The 20,251-nt window shown below is 49.1% G+C and overlaps 2 protein-coding genes and 1 non-coding gene across 3 annotated transcripts in view; all 3 read right to left on the bottom strand.

Moving 5' to 3' along the window:
* LOC135826657 (uncharacterized) overlaps positions 1-2,616 on the bottom strand; it is a 75,998-nt gene extending 73,382 nt beyond the window's left edge. The window contains exon 1 of the mRNA XM_065339257.1: positions 2,424-2,616. Coding sequence (XP_065195329.1) covers positions 2,424-2,430 — 7 coding nt within the window. The 5' untranslated portion in view covers positions 2,431-2,616. The remainder of the gene's footprint in view (positions 1-2,423) is intronic.
* A 7,518-nt stretch (positions 2,617-10,134) lies between these two features.
* Positions 10,135-20,251, bottom strand: part of LOC135826656 (uncharacterized) — a 17,651-nt gene continuing 7,534 nt past the window's right edge. The window contains exons 10-17 of the mRNA XM_065339256.1: positions 17,622-17,651; positions 16,772-16,828; positions 15,419-15,490; positions 14,347-14,461; positions 13,808-13,952; positions 12,126-12,177; positions 10,861-10,947; positions 10,135-10,564 (exon numbers count right to left, since the gene is read on the bottom strand). Of these exons, the coding sequence (XP_065195328.1) occupies positions 10,427-10,564; positions 10,861-10,947; positions 12,126-12,177; positions 13,808-13,952; positions 14,347-14,461; positions 15,419-15,490; positions 16,772-16,828; positions 17,622-17,651 (696 nt within the window). The 3' untranslated portion in view covers positions 10,135-10,426. The remainder of the gene's footprint in view (positions 10,565-10,860; positions 10,948-12,125; positions 12,178-13,807; positions 13,953-14,346; positions 14,462-15,418; positions 15,491-16,771; positions 16,829-17,621; positions 17,652-20,251) is intronic.
* Trnar-ccu (transfer RNA arginine (anticodon CCU)) lies at positions 15,972-16,044 on the bottom strand. Its single transcript has one exon. It is a non-coding gene; the product is annotated as a tRNA-Arg (tRNA).

Here is a 20,251-nt window from a genome sequence, read left to right as displayed (position 1 = left end):
AATTTGAAATCGATCGGTATCTTTGCTCTCACATGCATCCATTGCTCAATCATGTATCATTTGCCTATATGACAAACTTTGGCCTGCGGTTTACTTTGGCCGGTTGGTACCAAGCGGCGAAATCAGCGAAATTAAATCGCCAGCGGAAATTAGTTGATTTTAATACAGTAATCGGATTTTCTGGCCTTTTTGTAGCAATACATGTACATTGACCTGTTGAGCCAATGACGACGCCGAATGCATGGTTGCCTGTGGAGCACATTACATAACTTTACAGTCTCCTAAAATACGTATCCTGTCCGACGGCAAAAGAGGCTGCAGATTTAATTTTTCTGCGCGTCGACGGGATGTCTGCGACGCGAAAGTTCAGCTCGCGTTATTTGGCTCGCACGTCGAAAAATCAAGGCGAGTGACTTGCTGCTCACGTCGAAATTTGGACATTACATAACTTTACAATCTCCTAGAATACGTATCCTGTCCGACGGCAAAAGAGGCTGCAGATTAAGTTTTTCTGCGCGTCGACGGGATGTCTGTCCTGACGTTTACTGGGACCGGCGCTGACTCTGCCGATCACGGGCGTTCTGGACTCGACGGGATGTCTGTCCTGACGTTTCCTGGGACCGGCTTAGACTCTGCGGATCACGGGCGTTCTGGACTCAACGGGATGTCTGTCCTGACGTTGCCTGGGACCGGCGGACTCTGCCAATCACGGGCGTTCTGGAGTCGACGGGATCTCTCTTCCGACGTTTCCTGTGACCGGCGCTGAATCGCTCGTGCACGCTTATTTTGGAGACGACGGGATCTCTCTTCCAAAGTATGTTTATGCTGACGCATCCTATCACCTATTCGGCGTCTATTCTAATTTAATTTCCTCCTTGTCTCCCTATTTCTTTCCAAATCTCCCTCTACATTAGGGAGTCGTATACATAATACGACGAATATTGGTACGGTACGGGACAGATACAGGAGCCCGCAAATATTGTGGACAGCTGTTATGTACAATCCTGTAGAGCCTTTGTAGTCACAGATACGGGACAGATACGGGATAGCTCCAGCCGTGACACAAACAAACAAACAAACAAACACCAAATTAAAGCTGTGTGGACCCTGGCTAGCGCCAGACGTTACTGAAGTAACGTCTTCTGCATAGCTACGGGAATAAAGGTATTGTCTCCGCTCCGCTTATTGGTTACTATTGTAATTTTTTTGTAATTTTTATTGTTTAAGGATTCCCCAAAGGCTTTCGCCTATCGACGGGGTTTCCAAACTTTCCATAATACCAAATCTGTAAAAGAAGTAATGAGCAATAGGTGAGCAAAGAAAGAGAAAAAGAGACTAGGGCAGAGCTCTGCGCTTGAGCATATGATTGTAAGCTTGCAGAACTGGGATAATACATTATTTGTGTGCATTCTGTTCACACGCATTGTAGATCTACAAAGCCCTGGTAGGTCTGCGACTTCTTACAGATTCTTACGGAACCCGCCTAAAGAATAAGAATTTCGCAAAATTTTACACAAACCCTCACACCTGCACGGAATTGCCCATTTCACATGCAATGATGCATTGTGATGTGAAGTGAGGATTGTATGAGGAGCGGAGAGCGAAGACATAACAGTCCCACCCTGGTACCCTCCCAATAAGATCTATAATGCGCTGAAAAAAGGGTGAAGAAGAAGCTAGAGTTCCCGCGTTTGAGCAGATGGATCACGCGTGGGCAGTTTTCTTTTACCAAGATTTGATTTTTGAAATTTCAGTAAAACTGCGTTTTGAAAATGCTATCTCGAGCAAAGGAAACCCCGATTTCGGGTTGCTGTACACTGTTACAGTACAACCTGTCAGGACGACCACTCGGATAAGGCGACCACCTGTTCTAGAAGACCACCGCATCCAGGCCCAAGGGGTGCTATTTCCAGTCAATTGACCCTGGATAAGGCGACCACCTGGTGACAGAGACCACATTTTGAAGGTCCCTTGTGCGGTCGTCTTAGACAGGTTTTACTGTATGTACGCGAAGCTCGAAGCTCCGATATGCAATTGAAGTACAGAGAGAGCACACCATTCCCCGTCTTCCCCGATCCCTTGACGTGCATTGTTGGCACAAAAGAACAGTATACAGGTGCCCCGGGAAGAAGCATTGAGGCTTGAGTATTGCACTATTCCCTGAGACTAAAAGTCAGAGCGTTCTATGCCTGTGTGTGTATGTGGGATTACTGTGAGGTTTTGTGTAAAATTTGAATTTCCAACCGGCATATTTTTGTGAATTTCTTACTCTTTACTCAATTAGACGGGGCCTGCAAGGAGTTTCAGATCTACAACGACATTGCAACGGAAGAACCCAGGACTATTGACCACAATATTTTTTTAACTTGAGGTAGAAGTCCGTGTCGCCCCTGAGGCTCGAAACGGCTGATAATTTTTCTTACCTCTCATTCGTCGAACGCGCCCTGAAGCGGACAGGATAACAGCCTCCTTTGTTCTGCCAAACAACGGGGATCTAGCTTCAAACTCCTTTGACTCTCGCTATTATTTTATGAACATATCCCGCATTCGCAGCTTGACACCAAGTGAGAACTTCCCCACTCCCGTCGATATGTTCTCGTTCTTGGAGGCAAACGTACATCGAGCAACCACCGCGACCCGACAAACAGAACAATTACTGCAAGGGTCAAGGTCCACAAACTGTAGTGCTAAAGTCTACGACTTTTGAAGAGAAGAAGAATATAGCGTCTGGTCAATGCATGCAGTGCAGTGAGTACTCCTGGTTCAAAGGTTCAAAGTTCAAAGTTCTGAAATGCTTATCGCGCGTGCTGAACCGTTCACCAAATTGCAAACCAGAGCCGCCAAAACAGGAGCTATAGGAGTGCTTGCGGATGCGGGTTTGCTCTTTGTTTTTTTGGTATTCCTGGCTTGATTCTTTTCTTTTGTAATTGGATTTTCCTATTTGTTTGATTTGACTTTTCCAATTTACTTGACTGTATTTTTCACCATTGCTTTCTTTGCTTGCCCTCTTTGGCTGTTTGAGCTCTTCATCCTGTGCACCATCCAGTTCCCGACAACCAGTTTGTGCGGAACGGATCCCTGTAGTACAGAGAGATCGGAGTGTGACGGTAGAAACGGTCTATTACACGTACACATGTAGATGTACGATACACCCTGCTACGAGACAAAAGAGAGACAAACCACTGTCATGTCATGTCCCGTCCCACTCCCTGGCTGTAGTCGTACAAACCCCGGGGGGGGGGGGTATTTTCGATGAAATTTCGCAGCTCATTCATGATTGATAGGCTGTGTTTACATGAGAAATTTCAACCCGGGTCGAGTTCAGCCCGGGTTGAAAGTCTGTACGATAGACAAAAGAGGTGAGCGTTTACATGAAGACAGTTGACCCGGGTCAAATACTGATATGCCGCCAAAAGTCCACTTCTACAGTCCTGCATGGTCACGTGAAACCGTTCGCGCGAAATTTGCATCTGCAGTGCTGTTCAAACCTGGCGCGAGATACGCACAGAAGTACGTTTGTACGATTTTCTTGACCCGGGTTGGTTTCAACCCTCCCCATGGGGGGAGGGTTGAAATCAGGGAGTCGTAAAAGCCCGGGAGAGGACACGGCACACATTCCCAGAAAACATCTTTGCCTCGCGCTGCCGGGGAACGCTGCCAGGGAACGGTGTTGCGAGGCAAGGAAAGTATTATTTTCAAAATTGTGATGTCTTCTTGAAATACTAATTGGGACATTCTCCGATTTCTCTCAGAGCACGGAGACGATTGCTCCGTCGAGTCTTCTGATCTCTATTTTCATCCTCAATTCTTCCAGCTGCCTCACTCATTCTCTCTCAGTTTATCGAAGTTAATTTATTCTGAGGCGATGGAAATGCAAGATAAATCCCTAATTGTACTTCACTTTTTTGGGGGTGAACGAAATGAGATTTTGTGGAAAATGACGCCACTTCCCGTGTTAGCCGCTGGTCGTATCATACAGCCCATATTCCATTGCAGGTGATGGGCGAACGTTCGTGTTGAGATCCGCTGAGCTTCCTCGTACTCGTGGAGTTGAATTTGTGGCAGAAATTGCACTGAATTGCAGTCAAATGGTTGTGAATGAAACGAGATTTGTGGAAAATGACGCCACTTCCCGTGCTAGCCGCTGGTCGTATCATACAGCCCATATTCCATTGCAGGTGATGGGCGAACGTTCGTGTTGAGATCCGCTGAGCTTCCTCGTACTCGTGGAGTTGAATTTGTGGCAGAAATTGCACTGAATTGCAGTCAAATGGTTGTGAATGAAACGAGATTTGTGGAAAATGACGCCACTTCCCGTGCTAGCCGCTGGTCGTATCATACAGCCCATATTCCATTGCAGGTGATGGGCGAACGTTCGTGTTGAGATCCGCTGAGCTTCCTCGTACTCGTGGAGTTGAATTTGTGGCAGAAATTTCACTGAATTGCAGTCAAATGGTTGTGAATGAAACGAGATTTGTGGAAAATGACGCCACTTCCCGTGCTAGCCGCTGGTCGTATCATACAGCCCATATTCCATTGCAGGTGATGGGCGAACGTTCGTGTTGAGATCCGCTGAGCTTCCTCGTACTCGTGGAGTTGAATTTGTGGCAGAAATTGCACTGAATTGCAGTCAAATGGTTGTGAATGAAACGAGATATGTGGAAAATGACGCCACTTCCCGTGTTAGCCGCTGGTCGTATCATACAGCCCATATTCCATTGCAGGTGATGGGCGAACGTTCGTGTTGAGATCCGCTGAGCTTCCTCGTACTCGTTGAGTTAAATTTGTGGCAGAAATTGCACTGAATTGCAGTCAAATGGTTGTGAATGAAACGAGATTTGTGGAAAATGACGCCACTTCCCGTGTTAGCCGCTGGTCGTATCATACAGCCCATATTCCATTGCAGGTGATGGGCGAACGTTCGTGTTGAGATCCGCTGAGCTTCCTCGTACTCGTGGATTTATGAATTTGTGTCAGAAATTGCACTGAAATTGCAGTCGAGTGGACTTCTGTGCGTGTGTTGTGAGTGAATCGCAAAGGCTCCCTTCCTTCAGCATCGTCAAAACGCAATATAGAGCATTATTACGCACTCGTTCCATGATTCATGATATTGCCTGGATTCTTTTAAAAACAATGTGTGTTCCCTATCTATCTACATTGTACATGGTTGCAGGTCGTTATTTATAAATATTGTTAAAATTTTCTACACTTTTCTACTCGTATACTGAGTACGCGGTGACTTAAGCCGTTTAGGAAACGGAAGGCTCAGCCTCCAGGTTGGCCAGAAAGGTTCTCAGTGAATCTAACCGAAGTCTTGGCGAGTGTACAAAAGGTAAACCTATCATTTGTACTTCATAACGGAATTGTGCACAAAAATGCGCACGCACGCGCGCACACACACACACACAAACACTGTACAAACACACACAAAAGTACAAGCACATGTGCACATACACACGCACTCAACTCCCCACCCCCTGTACCATGTATACTGAGTCTGACAGACAGACACACAATCATGTTTATGCTTCCTTCGCCACCAGTTTCGGATAATGGTGTCAACACCGAGTTGAAAAATATTGGTATTTTAGGACTCCTTGCCCAGAAGACGAGCACAGCGCCGTGGATCGAGCAGATCCGGCCGCGCCGGCCTAGCGTGCTTCACTTTCTGGCCGAGGCAAACATCGTCCGCGTGCGCGCATCCCGTGTCCTCTCCCGGGCTTTTACGACTCCCTGGTTGAAATCAACCACGTCATGTCAACTCGCCATTCACTTTGTGCACATGGCGGGTTGAAATCTGACCCGGGTCGAACTCAACCCGGGTTGAAACGCCTCATGTAAACACAGCCTAATTGCATACGGCCAAAGCGGTACTATTAAGTTGTAGTATACCCTTGGCCAAAGTAAACTGTTACTGTTATCAAGAGTACTCTTGCTGTTATTAAAAAACAAGCTCTTTCTCCATGGTTTGAAATCGACTTTCGTGCGAAACAGAAATCCATGCACCCCATAGCCACAGTCGCACAGTAAAGATCGTATCGCTGGTCACTGCCGAACCAAGGGCAAGGATCATGATCGGGATCAGAAGACAGATATGGTTAGCATTTTACCGTTCACGCTAACTTCGATTGTTGGCCTGTACCGTTTTTGTGTGTTTTCAAGACTTGGTTAGCATTTCGGTTTCTGATACAACGATCCGCTTGTGACGTCGCCCTAGTTGGAATCGTACCGTTTCGCTCTCCCGGTATAAAGAGGCTTTTATATCGTCGAAACGATACCAAACCGACGATATTTTGGGTGCTGCCGGGTACGAGTACCGTTGGACTTTTAAGCGTAATACGGAAAAATGCTAACCATGTCTAGTACTTTTTGGCGATCCCCTGCTTCGAACAAATGCGCCGAGAAACCTTTTGTGAGTCCGAACCAGGGTTAAATACCGGTAGTGGGACGCACCGGGTGGCTGTGCGTGTGTACGTGTGTGTGCATGCACGTGCGTGTGTGCATGTGTGTGTGTGTGTGTGTGTGTGTGTGTGTGCGTGTGTGCGTGTGTGCGTGCGCGTGCGTGGGTGGGTGGGTGGGTGGGTGTGTGTGTGTGTGTGTGTGTGTGTGTGTGTGTGTGTGTGTGTGTGTGTGTGTGTGTGTGTGTGTATGCACGTGCACGTGTGTATCCCATATGGTGCGGTGACTGGTGGTATGTGCAGTCGATTTCCAATCGAGAAGTTGTGGGTTCGGGCCGATCATGGACTCATGGTCGCACATGTCTTCCTTCTCTTTCTCATTCTCCTTGCTCTTCTTTCATTCTGCTGGGTGGCTACCCACATCCAGTACATGCTGAAGTATGTCGAGTGGTGTGTGTGTGTGTGTGTGTGTCAAAAATGAACGAAAAAATGAATGTTCTGAAAGTAGGCATTGCGAGAACGTAAAAAACAGAAGCAAATGCAGTATAGTGATCATGCCAGGAGAGGACAGGACAGGAATGTACCCACTCGAGGAGTGGCATGATGCTGATCACAGGTGTTTCTCCAAATCCCTGTGCATTGGGTGGTGGTGGGCTGGGTATGTGGGCCGGGTATGTGAGCCGGGTATGTGAGCCGGGTATGGGGGCTGGGTATGTGGGCCGGGTATGTGGGCCAGGTATGTGAGCCGGGTATGTGGGCTGGGTATGTGGGCCGGGTGTGGGGCGGGTGTGGGCTGGGTATGTGGGCCGGGTGTGGGCTGGGTATGTGGGCCGGGTATGTGGGCTGGGTATGTGGGCCGGGTGTGGGCTGGGTATGTGGGCCGGGTATGTGGGCCGGGTATGTGGGCCGGGTATGTGGGCCGGGTGTGGGCTGGGTATGTGGGCTGGGTATGTGGGCCGGATATGTGGGCTGGGTATGTGGGCCGGGTATGTGAGCCGGGTATGTGGGCCAGGTATGTGGGCCGGGTATGTGGGCCGGGTATGTGGACCGGGTATGTGGGCTGGGTATGTGGGCTGGGTATGTGAGCCGGGTATGTGGGCCAGGTATGTGGGCCGGGTATGTGGGCCAGGTATGTGGGCCGGGTATGTGGGCTGGGAATGTGGGCCGCGTGTGGGCTGGGTATGTGGGCCGGGTATGTGGGCTGGGTATGTAGGCTAGGTATGTGGGCTGGGTATGTGGGCCGGGTATGTGGGCCGGGTATGTGGGCTGGGTATGTGGGCCGGGTATGTGAGCCCGGGTATGTGGGCCAGGTATGTGGGCCGGGTATGTAGGCTGGGTATGTGGGCTGGGTATGTGGGCTGGGTATGTAAGCCGGGTATGTGGGCCAGGTATGTGGGCCGGGTATGTGGGCCAGGTATGTGGGCCGGGTATGTGGGCTGGGTATGTGGGCTGGGTATGTGGGCTGGGTATGTGGGCCGAGTATGTGGGCCGGGTATGTGGGCCGGGTATGTGGGCTGGGTATGTGGGCCGGGTGTGGGCTGGGTATGTGGGCCGGGTATGTGGGCTGGGTATGTGGGCCGGGTGTGGGCTGGGTATGTGGGCCGGGTATGTGGGCCGGGTATGTGGGCCGGGTATGTGGGCTGGGTATGTGGGCCGGGTATGTGGGCGGGGTATGTGGGCGGGGTATGTGGGCCGGGTATGTGGGCTGGGTATGTGGGCCGGGTATGTGGGCCGGGTATGTGGGCCGGGTATGTGGGTCGGGTATGTGGGCTGGGTATGTGGGCCAGGTATGTGGGCTGGGTATGCGGGCCGGGTATGTGGGTCTGGTATGTGGGCTGGGTATGTGGGCCGGGTATGTGGGCTGGGTATGTGAGCTGGGTACGTGGGCCGGGTATGTGGGCTGGGTATGTGGGCTGGGTATGTGGGCCGGGTATGTGGGCCGGGTATGTGGGTCGGGTATGTGGGTCGGGTATGTGGGCTGGGTATGTGGGCCGGGTATGTGGGCTGGGTATGTGTGTAGTGGGCTAGGTTCATGAGCCGGGTATGTGGGTCGGGTATGTGGGCCGGGTATGTGGGCAGGGTATGTGGGTCGGGTATGTGGGCCGGGTATGTGGGCCGGGTATGTGGGCTGGGTATGTGGGCTGGGTATGTGGGCCGGGTATGTGGGCCGGGTATGTGGGTCGGGTATGTGGGCCGGGTATGTGGGTCGGGTATGTGGGCTGGGTATGTGGGTCGGGTTTGTGGGCTGGGCATGTGGGCCGGGTATGTGGGCTGGGTATGTGGGCCGGGTATGTGGGCTGGGTATGTGGGCTGGGTATGTGGGCTGGGTATGTGGGCCGGGTATGTGGGCCGGGTATGTGGGTCGGGTATGTGTGTAGTGGGCTGGGTATGTGAGCCGGGTATGTGGGCCGGGTATGGGGGCCGGGTATGTGGGCCGGGTATGTGGGCCGGGTATGTGGGCCGGGTATGTGGGCTGGGTATGTTCGGCCGCCATAGGCACTCATAACGATATCCATGGTCACACAGTTCGTGGTTCATGTTCAATACTTTGCAAATGCATGCACCTGTCAATTTTAGTTCACAGTTTTAGTGCAAACACGCACTCATGCTCTCTTCGACAGCTGTGAGCGCGACCCTCCCGATCTGCAGTTCTGGCCAGAGAAATCCAACCCATCATTTTAATGTAGCGGACATCGAAATCCGCTGAGAAGTCAAGCGGCCACAGCGCGTTGGCCTTGCAGCCATGGGCCGCTGACTGCTGGTCCATTTCTGCACTGTGTACATAAACTACAGTGGCTGTACGTGCTACAAGCAGTAAGAGTGCCGTCCCCGGTCATCCCATTGGATTTCAATGCCCACGAGAGCAGTAGCGCCGCATTCGAGTGCACAGATCAGTGTTTGTAGTGCTAAGGCTGAGTAGCGCCCACTGCTATTTTTATTCGCCTGGCTGGATTTCACCTGTCTGGATTTCACCTGTCTGGATTTCTCCTGTCTGGATTTCACCTGTCTGGATTTCACCTGTCTGGATTTCACCTGTCTGGATTTCACCTGTCTGGATTTCACCTGTCTGGATTTCACCTGTCTGGATTTCACCTGTCTGGATTTCACCTGTCTGGATTTCACCTGTCTGGATTTCACCTGTCTGGATTTCACCCGTCTGGATTTCACCTGGCTGGATTTCACCTGTCTGGATTTCACCTGTCTGGATTTCACCTGTCTGGATTTCACCTGTCTGGATTTCACCTGGCCAGTACCGTACTTGACAGTTACATGCAGGCCCGCCGGAACCGGTCCAGTTGGTCCGGTTATTACCGGAAACAACGTGTTGGCCAGCAACAAGCGTTTCCTACTGTGGAGGGCATGTGTACCTGTTGTATCATACACACAGCATGAAAGGCCGTGATACCACCGGGCAAATCAATAACTGCTTCCAGCGGTCCTGAAATGCACATCCTATCATGACTGAAGCCAGAAATATTGCTGGGGAATTTACTTTCTTCCCTTCCACCCAACGAGCTTTCGAGACTAAGTTTAATGCCCGACTAACTTCAGTTTCTGTCCAGCTTTTCAATACGTGTTTGATCCAAGGACGAAATCATCGACTGGATGAACTCCCCTTTTTCTTAGAGTTGGATGGAATTATTCTCTGACTAAACGTTCTGCTGGTACATGCTGTAGGGCGTAACTACGAACGGGAGAAACCCGGGCATAGACGCAGCACGATTGACAGCAGCTCTCAGCGGAGCTTTCGTTGAAGCTACATGTAGTTTCATTTCACCTCAACGAGTGCATAGGCAATGCACGCAAAGGGCACGCTCATCCGCAAACAAAAGAATTGCCTGCATGGAGAAAGAATTTGTGCGTGAAAAGGAAAATAGCAAAACCTGGGCATCAGTTACAGCAGCAAGTGAACACACCATGCATTGTTTGGAGCAAGCCAGCTTGGTGGTACGCTGATCCTCGCATCCAACAACGCATAGAGACGTATCACGATACTGTTGTTGCTATCAAGCAACTCCTAAAACTGGTCACTGTACCCAGCACGAATCCATCTCATACACATCCAGAGACACAACCTCAACAGGACCATCTCCAAAGTTCACCAAGCCAACCATGTCGTTGCTCGCATCTGGGTAGACATGAGCCGTTACACAGGAACGGCCGCTCTGAAAGCACAGTACGTCAACACAAAGATGCACGCACGCACACGCACACACGCACACACACACACACACACACACACACACACACACACACACACACACATGTCTCCACCGCTCATTATCAATTGCTGCATATGGAATGGATAGGGCAGGTCGTGTGGCATAACACAACTGGCATCTCTGCACCCAGCCGCTTCAATCCGAAGCGACTCTAGATTAAAGTGACCCCAATCAGCATGCTGACATTGACCCCAACCCATAAATTCTCTGAACTGCACATGGGAAAACGGCTGGCTTACCTGTGCAATGGCTTCCACCATCGAGTGGTCGACAAACACTCGCAGTGTCAGTTCTTTGTCTGAAGGCTTCATTGGTAGTGGGCCACTCTGCAGACCAACAACAGCAGCAGCAGCAGCAGCAGCAGCAGCAGCAGCAGCAGCAGCAGCAATAGCAACAGCAATAGCTGCAATAACGACAGCAACAACGCAACAACAGCAACACCCCCCCCCCCCATCTATGCTTCTCTTGATCTCTTTAATAGCATCCCACTCAGCCTCCGGTAAATCAACCCCAGACGAGATTTCAAAGCAAACATCCTACCTCTTGTCATCTCTTCCATATGTACTTGCTCACATTGCTCAGCACATCTATAGCCCCATTGCGCCCAGCCTATGTGATTAACTCATTATTACCATTGCTACTATTTCAGCAAGCAGCTAAACTTTGATTTCTCTTTATCCGATCCCCGTGCCTGTAATTCTTTTTCTCTTATTGGCCACAGGCCATCGTGAGAATAAAAGATTCAAACAGCAGCAGCAACAACAGTGACAGTTACAGCAGCAGCAGCAGCACACGCGAGATGGCAGCGATATCTGTTCTTATATTCTTCTTCCCATTTCTTCGCCTTCCTCTTCCAAGAATCAATCAGCCGACAATAGGAATGTGTACTTAGTTGGAAAATGCAAGTCTCTGCTGCTGCTGCTGTAACTCCTGCATCTTATGGAGGTATGGGCCGCATTGGAGTATAAGCCGCTGACCAGCTTCATTATTTTTGTCATGAAATACAGACATCTACACTCAGGGTTTAGCGCCGTGAATTTAACCATCGTAGTAAAAGTACAAGCTTTGGTGAATTAGTTGTGGTTAAAGTGCAGCTTATACTCCGGAAAATACAGTACACTGCGTATGACTGTGGTCTGATATCCCTAGAGGTTCCGCGCTTTGTCCAAAAATGAAACAATTTTCTGGTGTTGCACGACTGTTTGTTGCGGAACTTTCATCAATATACTGTAAAACCGTAAATTTCGGTGGAGTTTCATTTTTGGTAACTTCAGTACAGGTAATTTTTGCCTGAAATAAAACGCACCGAAATATACGTACCTGCATGCCGACTGCAGTGCGGAAAGCTGGTTTACCGAAATTTCGCGCTCCCGAACTGTTGATTTGGGGAAATACCGAAAATGTTACGCCACCGAAAATATGACGGCACCGAAAATATTACGCCACCGAAAATTCCCGGTTACAGTACCGAGAACAGAATCAGCAGGACTTTACGGATACTTACCCGCAGGCCAAGATTGCCCGTGCCACCAGTCATCGTACGATTCACCATGAGACTAGAAAGTTGAAGTGGCAAGATTCATACACGCACACACACACACACACACACACACACACACACACACACACACACACACACACACACACACACACACACACACACACACACACACACACACACACACACACACACACACACACACACACACACACACACACACACACACACACACACACACACACACACACACACACACACACACACACACACACACACACACACACACACACACACACACACACACACACACACACACACACACACACACACACACACACACACACACACACACACACACACACACACACACACACACACACACACACACACACACACACACACACACACACACACACACACACACACACACACACACACACACACACACACACACACACACACACACACACACACACACACACACACACACACACACACACACACACACACACACACACACACACACACACACACACACACACACACACACACACACACACACACACACACACACACACACACACACACACACACACACACACACACACACACACACACACACACACACACACACACACACACACACACACACACACACACACACACACACACACACACACACACACACACACACACACACACACACACACACACACACACACACACACACACACACACACACACACACACACACACACACACACACACACACACACACACACACACACACACACACACACACACACACACACACACACACACACACACACACACACACACACACACACACACACACACACACACACACACACACACACACACACACACACACATGTACACACACCAGTTAGTGCAGCATGCATTCCAGGCCGGACTAGAACCGGGGATATGAACCGTACTCATCGTAAATTGCATTCGAAAACGGCCAGAGATTAGTAATTTCTGAATTGACATAAGGGGTTAGTCGTGGCCTGCCCACGTGGCACTGAGACGGGCTGTGCTTGAGCATGCCCCAACACTAGGGTGATACAGTCATCAGCAAAACAATTCTGGCCAATGCTATGCTAGCTGCCGGTAGCTGTACGGTGCACGGGCCGCATGCACTACCGTAGTAGATTCTACCAGCCTAGTGCACACGGCACATGCCCTGCTGCTGCTGCCAGGCCTACGTACACTCAGTGAAGTGCTCGACCGTCGACCCGACTGCAGCATGCAGGCAGAGTGCAGCACAGACTGTTCCGAGTGCTGTGCTGCTACTGTAAATACATGCCTGTCACTATGCCACCATGTAGCATGAACCGGCGATGAAGTACCGCCGGTGAATGCGTACCATACTGCACTGTATCCATGGCATTGGCCGGATTTTTCTGGCGACGACTGTACAGTCAACTTGGCTAATAACGACTGCGGATATAACGACAATTCGCGAATAACGACATAATTTTCATGCCCACAGCAAAGTCCCATCCAACTGTGACATATATAATGAGACTTCGGGTATTACGACACTTCGCGAATAAGGACAATTTTCTGATGCCCCGCCGCCGAGTGTCGTTACAAGCGAAGTTGACTGTACTACAGTGAATCCCGGTACCTTTACTTGCAATTCTGCTTGCCCAACTTACGAGCTGACAGCAGAGTTGTTCTTCGTCCCGGATATGCAACACGATCGAGGCACAACGTTTGGCAGGACGTTCTTCAGCGCACAGCGAGGGTTGTGAGGATCGCCGGCCCTCACGTATGTCCAGGCAACACACTCCTTCAGAGCATCTACACAGCATGTGTGCAGCAGAGAATAGGAGACCAACAACATTATTACTGGCACAGAAATACCATAGAGCATCTAGCCAGAATGGGATAATGATAGGATGGAGTGGAAAGATCGGTCATATGGCATTCATGCGTACAGAATGTGTGTTCGATTATCCGGTTCCCTCGCCCATGCGGATATTTTCTATGGAAAACGGATGTGTGCGGTTAAGCGAGGTCTGCCTGTACAGACATCTTCCATCTTCCCTGCTGTTTATCACTGTTAATTTTACCAGCGTAGTATAAACACGCACTGATCTTTTTTGGATGATGTATTGGTGTTTAAAAGACTTTAAAAATACGGTACTGAGAATGTTACCCGCCGAAAATTTCTGATTTTACACTACTCGCTCACCGCAAGCAGCTGAGCAGTTCTCCATGTTCGTCTCGTCTGCACTGCCCATCGGATAGTTGAAGTTCTTAAAGTCGTCTCCCGGCAGGTCGGTGTTGTTAAGGGGACCGTGGAGGTTCTGCGAGCCAGTGCAAAGGGAGAGAAAAGTTCACAGAGAAGAGTTGAGAAAGTACTAAGTGGGCTGCTAACACCCATGCTCAAGAACAGTACTGCCGGGCGCCAAAGAACGGAGTATCGGAGAACGACCAGGCTAGAATTTCATCAAGCACAGCATACCAATGTATACACGGCAAGTCAACTGAGGAGTCTGTGCACAGACTGTTATACATGGAAATAAAATGATCTAGGCTAGGAGGCTGACCCCCCCCAGTTCTTCGGCGACGGACAGTACTGTATGCAGCATGGTACCGAGCATTCTTTTCGAGCTGGCTGATTTTCCCGGAGGCACAACCCGCAGGTCAGACGCCCAGGGGTCGTGTTCACAGGCAAGAGAAGCTATCACAACGAGCAAGGAGCGGGCTTCACTTTGTAAGGCTTATTGCAAACCATATCCCCCGCACAGTACTGGGACAATGGAGATCAGGATGATATTGACCGTACTTGGGCGGAACGACACGGGAGAGAGAGACAGAGAGCTGGCAAACACCATGGTGAACATTAGAAAGTTCACACTTCACGTTTTTTTCAATTTCAAATGTGAGATATCACGGTCAAAATGGCACTCCTCATGTTGCAATGTGAGATTTCAACACGACGGAGGGCCAACTCACGGTGAAACAAAAGCGATTCAACACTCGGTTTTTTTCTCATTTACAAAATTAAACAACGTGAAGCGTATACTTGTACTCTTTATCATGGAAGAGACTGAGAGAAAACTAGACTGTGTATGATACTTGAGAAAACTAGACTGCGTATGATACTTGAGAATGCGTGCAGCAGGCTCTGTTACCTTGAACTTTGACCTGTGACCTTTGATGCCCATCGCCAGAGGCGGAGGCAACGATAGCGATGCCACAGCAGAAGCCGTAAAAATACAATAAAATACAAAATACAATCTTGACAGGGACGGCCTTACCTCCTCGCCGACGAGAATTGACGTCATCGTTTTCAAGTCCTCGGAGGCACGCACCGCCACCCCGACAGATGTCTAGTAGAGGAGAAGACCGGCAGTTCATTGCACATGCAACAATACGGTGGGTTTTATAAACCATGAAAGCACAGAGTGACGAGGATAGACATGGCAGCAGGACTGGCGGAGGGGGTTTGGTCTCTGTTCGTCTCGTCTTTGTTAAACAAATATCGATCTCTAGATGTGAACGGGCACTGTATAAACTTGAAGTTGATGACCTACAAAACGTGAAAGTCAGCCTCGTGAATGTTGCCACGGCAAGGTTATGCGACTGTGGCGATGGTGCGGTGAATTTGGAGTTGTTGTTGTTCACGTGTCATGAGGAGATTGCACTACATTAAAAAACATCGATCCCCAGCATAAGCCTGTGTATGTTCGTTTTGAGGGGGGGGGGGGGGCGGGGGGAGAAAGGAACAAATATCGTCTTGAAAAATATATCGGTATTTGTGGATGGCCCCTATATAAACAACAAACTGATTGAGAAAAAATACAAAAAATACACCTCCGACAGGATTCGAACCCGCAACCCCCGGCTTAGGAGGCCGATGCCATATCCATTAGGCTACGGAGGCTCACAAAAGACGCCATATAAAACCAACAACACATTCACGTATTTGCGACACAGAACCGACTACGGATTTCTTCAATCACTGATTACACTCAAAAGCCAATGTCTGAAGAAGAAAAAACATTTGTTCCGCAACAACAAATTTTTAATATTTTCTCTCCAACGTACTCCGGTACTCCCACTGCCTTGCTTCCATGCGGTTATCTCATGCGTATTGATCCAGTACATGACCTGACCACCATGCACCACTACTGCCGCCACAGGTCATGTCTGCATGCTTCTCAGTCTGATGTGCTTGTACTTAATGTTTGGCATTTTAGTTGGTTTAACAAAATAAAAAATAAACAATTTCACGGTTCACGTCAGACTCGGCGGCTAGAGGCAGAGTTTTCCGTATCCGTAGGAACGCCACCACCCTTCCAGGATCAAGGCGCAGATGCAGCTCCCAAAGCGGTGGGAGGTGAGTAGATCAGCTCACCAGGTATAACACATATCAATTCACCGGTACCCAAATACAAAATAATCTCCAGCATAGCGTCAGCATAGCATCGAGGTGTGATCCATAGAAGGGTGGTGGTGTTCCTATAGATGCGAAAAACTTGGCCTCCAGCCGAGTCTCGCGCGATCCGTAATTTTTTTTAACGTCGACACACACTTTCATCTGTTGGCCCACCTGGCACTACTAATCAAAAATGGCATTTGCCTACAGATACAACAATTTCGGCTCTCACCCTGCCCGTCGGAATCTTGACAACGAGGATGATCTCCAGTTGCAGGCCCTTCACATTCTGTCGGGGAAACACACCAACAGCAATGCAGAACTCAGACCTAAAGGCAACGCAGGGGGGGGGGGGGGTGGGTTGAACACACTACGGTAATGACCGTACCACCTTTTGCCTCAGGTATCCGTAGAACCAATATAGTACACTGATCGGGGCCCTACTAATTGCCAACATGTTCATCTCAGCCACCCCTCGAGTAAATGATACTTCAGATGTCCGACCGTACTACGAAGTACCCTAAAATGCCTTCCGAAGCCCCTGCAACTAGATTCTGGGTTCTCCGGGCCTGACCTGGACAACCGGATATGTTCTGGGCCGTGAGGTCAGGCAGTGTGCAATGGCGGCAGACGATATCGGAACCTCGGTCTCACCTTGGTTCGCCCAGCCGTCGCCCATCAACCATATGTCAGAGAAATTGTGCTTTAGCAACACATTACACTTGAATGGCTTAGATGCAAAACGCGACAAGTCAATTTCTTTCATTAATTTTCGGATAAATGGCCGAAAAAAGATTCCTTTGCGTGCAGATTGTATTTAAAATTTTAAATCCATGTTAAAGTTTTGGGTACGTGCTTTGAGGTGCATACATGTAGTTATTTTTCTAGATTTAATGTGAAAACTTTTGCCTGGAGCCTTGAGCTGCCACTAGAGCTGTTGATTTCATTCAGCTCAGCATCTCAATTCTCAAATTTCGTGCTTGTCGCTTTTGCACTCTAAAACACTCGGAAACGACACCGTCAAATCGTTGGGAAGTGGTTCAGCAGCATCATGGACTTAGTGAACATTTTCTGTCACTTACTGGTAGGAGCTGAACACCTGGTGCAATCTCCTACGCATAGTGGAGAGGTAAGAAACACATTCAAACATGTGTGTATCAGACAAAATTCTGGGACACACATAGATTTGTGAAGAAAGTGTCTGCTCCGAACGTCGGAGCTTGCGCTTCCTGCCGACTGACTTGACACTTGACTTGGAGCAGAAATTCCATTAGCCTACTCAAGCTCAACTGATGAGGGGTGAATTCCCCGAAACACTGTGTATTGAGCAGGGAGTGGTGCTTTCTTGCTGGTTTGCCGAGTGGAAGGTTCGATGGACTTCTCGTGTGCTCTGGATGGCAGTCGTGAGTCAGTCAAGTGTCAAGTCAGTCGGCAGGAAGCGCGAGCTCCGACGCTCGGAGCAGACACTTACCGCAGCATCAGCCGTACATGAGAACATACAGAAAGGGTAAAGTTTGCATTTCTGCGCTACCACCGAGGCACCGACCACAAAACTCTGTTGAGAATCACATCTGGCTAAGGAAAGTTCGCTCGTGCCAGGCCACCACCATGCCCGATACCATGAACATCGATGCAGCACATAGTGGCAGTCTATAGAAATACATGATTGTACGAAAAACAGAGAGGTTCCAGGCTGTCCAAGAGTGTGCTCAATACCGAAAGGCAGAGCTAGTTCAAACAATAAGAGGATGAAAAAGTGATTTAACTCTGAGTTTCACGCACTAAGCGATTACTGTTTTCTGATGATCGCTTAGTGCGTGAAACTCAGAGTTAAAACACCTTTTTCCGTCCCCTTATTGTTTGAAAAACAGTAGGGCCGAAACGATTGCCCATTTTGCCTTAACGATTAAAGGGGAACTGTCACCAAAATTTTTCTTTGTCTTATCTTGTAGTTCTTTGGCTCCTGATCACGATGGTGTTATCCGTTTTTCTCTGCGATGGCTGGAAGTGGGTGAAAACTTGAAAAGAAGGTGCCCAAAATTGTCCCGAAGTACCGAGTGACGTCACGCCGGACTTGACCTCCACGCGTACATTCATCGTCAAAAACGAAGTCCAGCCCGTGTGCTCGTCGATCGAGCTAGCTAGCTAGCTGTTCCAATGTACGGTGCACGTGTGCCTTTTGAACTGTAACACAGATGGGCCGGGTACGTCGTACCGAAGGAGAATGCCAAAGAGGCAGAGACCCACGTGCAGCTACACAGCCAAATCAAAATAAAAAGCAGCTGAGCTTTCACCTTTTTGACTTCTTCCGGGAAGATCTAAGTTTTATTTTGTGAGCACGGAAGTACGTCGTTGTTTTGAACTTTTCGTGTGAGGAACAACACGATGATGAGTGCGTATGCAGAAAACAATACTCCTCCGGCCGGCGATAACATCACCAACCCGAGCCCCAAAGGAACGCAATGTAGTTACGTGAAGGCGATTCATCTGGCGATGTTGCTGAAGATGCAGATGACGAACTCCGACGTCTTTCATTTCAGAGCCGGGTGGGCAACATCGCCACCTTCGATACAACGACATAATTTTCAAGTACGAGGTATGTGTGTCACACTAACAGCAAACAAACATCCTTCCACTCCTTCGTAATCACAAATAAAACAAAGAGCTGGAGCGTCGTGGAGGAAGTACCAGTGCGACAAACTGCAGTCGACTTTTGTTTATTTTGTCCCTTTTTGGCGTTCTCATTGTGTACAACAGTACACATCGAGTGTCCGAGTTCAGAAGGCAAGCGTGCACCGTACATCGAACAGTTGGCTCGATCGACGAGCACACGGGCTGGACTTCGTTTTGACGATGAATGTACGCGTGGAGGTCAAGTCCGGCGTGACGTCACTCGGTACTTCGGGACAATTTTGGGCACCTTCTTTTCAAGTTTTCACCCACTTCCAGTCATCGCAGAGAAAAACGAATAACACCATCGTGATCAGGAGCCAAAGAACTACAAGATAAGACAAAGAAAATTTTTGGTGACAGTTCCCCTTTAACCAATAACACTAACGATCGATTTATTGGTTTTACCGATTTTCCGAACAAGTTTTATACGTGTCATGTTGGACATCAGTATACAGCAAAACAATTAAATTTGTTTAACTATATACAGGTACGTATGGGTGAAAGATCCACACAGGCCCCAAAAAGACCAAAATGAAATTTGCAACGTGATATGTGCAGTGTTTCTCTGCCATTAAACATCAACGATCAGTCGTCTGTCATCTACAATGGAGAAGGGTCGACTGGAATCGACAATCCAGTCGATGATCGACTCCGTCAACATGCCTGAGCGCCTGCTGTCGCACGTTCGCAAGTTATCTGTGCCGAAGAACAACGTGACGGGCTTCATTCCAGCACTGTTCGTCGCATTGTCACTGCGCTCAACATTGCTGGTAGTCGCCGTTGCTGTCGACTGGGTTGCTGATCCTTTCCCTACCGCAGCGGCGTACTGGTCTTTATGAGCAGAAATCAGGTGCTGGAACAAGTTGGTTGTGGCGCTTTGACGGACGAACTCGCGGCTGCACGAATTGCATCTCGCTACGCTATCAGCTTCCTCGAAATATGCCCACGCTGGCGATCTCTTGGTCAGACTAACTTTCGCTTTTCCAGGCGGCAGCATTGTCACTGCTCTCCTCGCCAAACAAATCAAAACTAAGTTTTT

The sequence above is a fragment of the Sycon ciliatum genome, chromosome 10 (assembly GCF_964019385.1).
Source record: "Sycon ciliatum chromosome 10, ocSycCili1.1, whole genome shotgun sequence".
Taxonomy (NCBI): domain Eukaryota; kingdom Metazoa; phylum Porifera; class Calcarea; order Leucosolenida; family Sycettidae; genus Sycon; species Sycon ciliatum.
The sequence above is the reverse complement of the archived record's forward strand: the minus strand, read 5'-3'. Positions and strand labels throughout refer to the sequence as shown.